We start from the raw sequence: 5,000 nt of genomic DNA, 5'->3' as shown, positions 1-5,000 counted from the left end.
TTGTTTTGCTGTCCTTTATGGTGCCTGATAACTTTACTATAGTCCTCTATTGCACCCCTCCCCCCTCCACTCCAGAAGAGTTGTTTTGTGGAAAGTCCTGTGAATTTTTCTAATCGGATTATTGTCATAGATAGTGTGATATCACAAAAGCTAAGGAATACTGCCAAAAATTGCATTCCAAACTAATAGGGATGGGTAGGTAAGATCTTTCATGCTGGTTGCCCCTGAAGGTTAAGCAACAAGGTGGGAGGGTTATGGAAGGGGTTCAGAAGAGGATGTAGAGGTAGGCATATGTCTGTTTGTTTGTTTTTTATTTGTTTTTGATTTTTTATATCCCCCCCCCCCATTTTTCTATACATATCCTTTGATTAACCATTTGGTACAGCCAAGCATTTACTGTTTATTGCAAAATATACAGACTGATTGATGATACCAGTTGGTCACATGTAAATGATAATAATAGTAATAAGAGAGAGACAGACAGACAGACACCCTGAGTGACATCCAAATTTCATATTAGAAATAAAGCTTCTTCACTCAAAACCAACATTTTATCTTTGGCCAATTTCACAACATCATTTACCCTATATTTTTTCAACACGCAGTGCTTGGGCAACATATTCATACTTTGATACACAGGATTCTCATTGTTTATTGGCCCATTATCTGTCATTTCACTCATTTCATTACTGACATCTATGTCCACAAACAAATAGGAAACTAGTAAGAAACAAAAAATGAAAGAGCTATACTGTAAAATTAGATAAAGATATAATAAGAACACCAAAAAAGCAGAATAAGTAAATGTGTATGTCTCCCCAAAATTGAAAGTTCCTTAGTACTGGTAACGAGAACTTCAGTATATGTGAACAATACTTGTATCTTTTACTCAAAACAGCTGCATTAGTCTGATATGCCCCTTGAACTCATTAGGGAAAAATGGTTGATGCAAACTCATCTAAAGCTAAACATCAAGACGTTTTGTTGACACTAGAAAAGATGGAGATAAGCAAAAGGAATAAAAGTGGCAAACATGCATCTGATATTAGGTGCTTAATGGGAACTTTGGGTCTTTTTTTATTTAATTTTTTTATTTTTTATTTTTTATTTCTCTCTCTCTCTCTCTCTCTCTCTCTCTCTCTCTCTCTCTCTCTCTCTCTCTCTCTCTCTCTCTCTCTCTCTCTCTCTCTCTCTCTCTTTTTTCTTTCTTTCTTTCTTTCTGTCTTTCTTTCTTCCTTTCTTTCTTTCTTTTTTATGGAATATTCAAGAAAATTCTTCGCCATCCTGACAACCTTCAAGGTCTTGGCATTTTTTTTATAGAGAAATAAAGGAAAAATTAACATGCTTTAAGGGGACCGTCCCAGATGGAGGGGGGAGAAGGGGGTCAAATTGAGTTAGCTAGCGTATAGTATAGGTACATTGTCTTACAGCCGACACAAGATCCCTCAACACCCGGAGAGGTACGTCGCTAAAAGCGCCCAGGTACACCTATGTGGACTTCTGCTTGCGGCAATCGTGCATACGGCATTTAATTATGACATTGCGCATAGACATGAGTTCGTGAATCTTCAAGGAACAATTTTATACCAATATCAGGAAAAAATTATATCACCGCGATTTATGACGAAATATTTTGTGAAATATATCTTTTAAAAAATGTAAGTTTTGTGTTCGTTTACACACAAAATATGCTTCGATCGAGACTCCCTGGTAATATGTTTTAGTTTACGAGGTAATATGTACGTGTATCACATATGAAGCACTGATGTTTAAAAATAGCCTTATAAGGAAGGATTGAAATATTTCCGTTACATTTCGCTCAACGGTCGGTACATCACAGCAGGGGGCAATTTGAATTTATTTGAAATTGGTAGTTACCGTTGTAAAGACCAATTCAATACGAATGTTACCTAAATGTCAGATTTTTTAACTTCGGATGTATAAGCGAGATACAGATTATTTCATATTGAAGATGATAGTACTCAGTAATACCTGCTCTGAAATAAAAACTATATGGAATTTTGAGCTCAGTTGTATGTGTAGTCTTCGTCTGGCGTTCAAAAAGCTATCGCACCCGTTTCGTGCGTTCCCGATAAAAATGAATATGTTTAGACGTTACCGTAAGTCATTGGTACCATAAATTGGCAAATATCCCAAGACACCTAGGCATCTGCATGATTTTATGCACTTCTTAGTAAAGATAATGGGTGCAAATGGCTAATCATAAACTCTACACTTGTTCTCCTTTGCAATCTGGTAATATTGACAATTATCAAAGAAAATGGTATGAGAGGGATAACTAATATATTTTATTATTTAGATATGAAAGTCAATGTAGGCCTACTAAATGATGATGATTATTCTTTTTAACTTTATATGTGTGCGTTCACGTACATATGATCATCCTCGAAAATTATAAACACCCAGTTACCATCTCTCTCTCTCTCTCTCTCTCTCTCTCTCTCTCTCTCTCTCTCTCTCTCTCTCTCTCTCTCTCTCTCTCTCTCTCTCTCTCTCTCTCTCTCTCTCTCTCTCTCTTCAAAATAAAAAAGGATAATAAAAATAAAATGAAAAATATAAAAAATTAGACAATTTAAAAAAAGTTTTTTATCTGGTTTAGATTAGTTGTCTCTATGGTAAAATGCATTTATTAAATGTTTCAGATGAAAATATCTACTTTTATGAACAATGAACTAAACAAATTTACATACCTTTACAGAATAGTGTCCCTATTGAAAGTGAAAATTCCTATTGACTTGGTAATCATTGCATTGCAAAGTACACTAAATAAGCATTTTTTTTTTTTTTTATATATATATATAATATCATTAGATTCAGAGAAAAATAACAGAGATAATGAACTTTGGCAAGGTGCCCAATACAATATGCTGTAGCTCCGTTATTTTTTATTGAACCTTCGGTACATCCCAACTCTCGTAATTTTCATGAGATTCAAATGCAGTTTGTTGCTTTCACTAGAGCCTCGGCGTCCCAAGGCCGTGTAAATGGCCAATTTTTTTATTATTGCCTTAATCAAAAAATTATATATTAATGCTGGAAAAAAAAAATCAAAAATAGTTCTCTATATCAAGCTGTCCCCTGCCAAAAAAAAAAAAAAAAAAAAAAAAAAAAAAGGAAATTCAAAAATCAGCCATTTACATGGCCTTAGGCTAGGGTTGATCTAACACAAGTATTTTTGGGGGAATATTCAGTAAAGAACTGTGACAGTTGGAATGTACTAAAGGTTAGACAAAAAAAAAAAAAAAAAAAAAAAAACAGCGATTTTTTCGACCTTTTTGGGGCAAGGTTAAAATTATATATGAAACGAAGCGCAATTCTATACTATATATCATGCAAAAAGAATCAATCAGTTATCTCTAACCGATATATTTTTATGATGTAAAGAGTAGGGAAAGGTGGCCATTCTCCGGGACGGTCCCCTTAAGTAATTTAGTGATCCCTTCCACCAGTACACACACATAATAGGTTGACAATCTCATATCCAAACATCAGAAAACAGTTATTTTCAGTGTGTAGTTTAGGCTACCTGCTTGACATACTTTTTTCTTACTTATCCCTCCATTTCATTTATCAGTATATTACTCTGTCAATAAACTGTAGTAATATTTCTCATCTATTTTTATATCTGAAATTGGAGTGTCCATGTGTGCAAGTGCATTTGTGCATGTATATATCTGGTCACCTTAACTTTGTTTTATTTATTATTTGCTATTTGTATTATAAAGAGTAAGATCATGATGAAAATTCAACTCACACTACAGCATTCTGACTTTTGACAGAACAATGAGCCGTCCATCATCACGACACCACCAGAGGCTGCTTGGAGGAAGTCGACGAATGGTCATGATCCTTGTCCTATTGGCTGGTGCCACCTTGCTTGTTATCCTGTCATACTTCAGCCATGGAGCATCTGATGATGATCCACTCTTAGATCCATTCAATAACCCAAATATTCGTATTGAGGCCGAGTAAGTTTGTAGGTGGTGGTGGTTTTCTGAATGGAGAAGTGTAGGTACACTAAAACTGCACCTCTGTTGGGACAGTTATTAGCCAAAAGTGTCCTTTCAGTGCTAATTTTTTTATGATTTTTAGTTGCTGTTATATGATAAACCAGAAAAAAATATTAGACATTTTGTAACTAAAGACCCATATTTTTTTTTCTTTCTTTTTTTTCTTTATCTTTTGTGTGGGGGGTGTCCTTCATAGAAATAAATACTTTAAGCCCAACTTGAAATTTTCTTAGACATGAGAGGCACAAATTTGTAAGTGGGTCTATTTTCTGGCCATTTATTGATAATAAGTAGGATGGGTTTTACATTTGATTTATGTATATTCATATTCTTTTCAATTTTGTTCAGCAGTTTTCACATCCCTTTGAGGGCTGAATTTTATTGTTTCAAATGTAACTATGCAGCTTCTTGTGGGAAAGTAAACTCACAACCAATCTTCCAGCACCTGTTTCCCTTTTGGAAGTAAATTTCACTGTAATTCTTTTGTAGGGAAAATTGCTATCATTAAGAAAGTTTCCAGATATATTTTATTAGATGTATCTTTAAACTAGTATAAAGTGCATTGATTTTACAGTTGAGTTATATTTTGGTTAATGTGTTGTTTTTATGTAATGTCAATGGAGATATATTGATATTGTTCATATTGTTTTGTGCTTATTATTGGTAGATCTGGTAAGTCTCCTAGTTTTGTTTTGGGGTTGGACAAAACAATATGAGGAAAATTATTACTCAATCATTATTGCATAAAAAAAGTTAAATATTTGCAGGGACCAGAGATTTTTCTTTTTCTTTTCTATTTCAAAGCTTTACATTAGACAGGTAGGTATTGGTGTAGAATCAACAATGATTAGAAGAAAATGTCTCATGTTCCACAAAGCACATATATGATAATGCCAATTGCTTCAGGAAATGTTGGCCAAAAATATACCTATAAGATCTTGCATAATTTTTTACTTTAGTTTTTCATAG

The 5,000-nt window shown here is 33.9% G+C and overlaps 1 protein-coding gene across 1 annotated transcript in view; it reads left to right on the top strand.

The window, feature by feature from the left end:
- The window catches only part of LOC138859081 (zinc finger protein-like 1 homolog), a gene marked incomplete at its 5' end in the record, with an annotated part of 8,920 nt that overhangs the window by 2,097 nt on the left and 1,823 nt on the right, over positions 1 to 5,000 (top strand). Inside the window, 1 exon segment of the mRNA XM_070131744.1 lies at positions 3,801 to 5,000. This exon segment is cut by the window's right edge and continues 1,823 nt beyond it. Coding sequence (XP_069987845.1) covers positions 3,801 to 3,993 — 193 coding nt within the window.

This window comes from Penaeus vannamei, chromosome 2 (assembly GCF_042767895.1).
Source record: "Penaeus vannamei isolate JL-2024 chromosome 2, ASM4276789v1, whole genome shotgun sequence".
Lineage (NCBI taxonomy): Eukaryota > Metazoa > Arthropoda > Malacostraca > Decapoda > Penaeidae > Penaeus > Penaeus vannamei.
The sequence above is the reverse complement of the archived record's forward strand: the minus strand, read 5'-3'. Positions and strand labels throughout refer to the sequence as shown.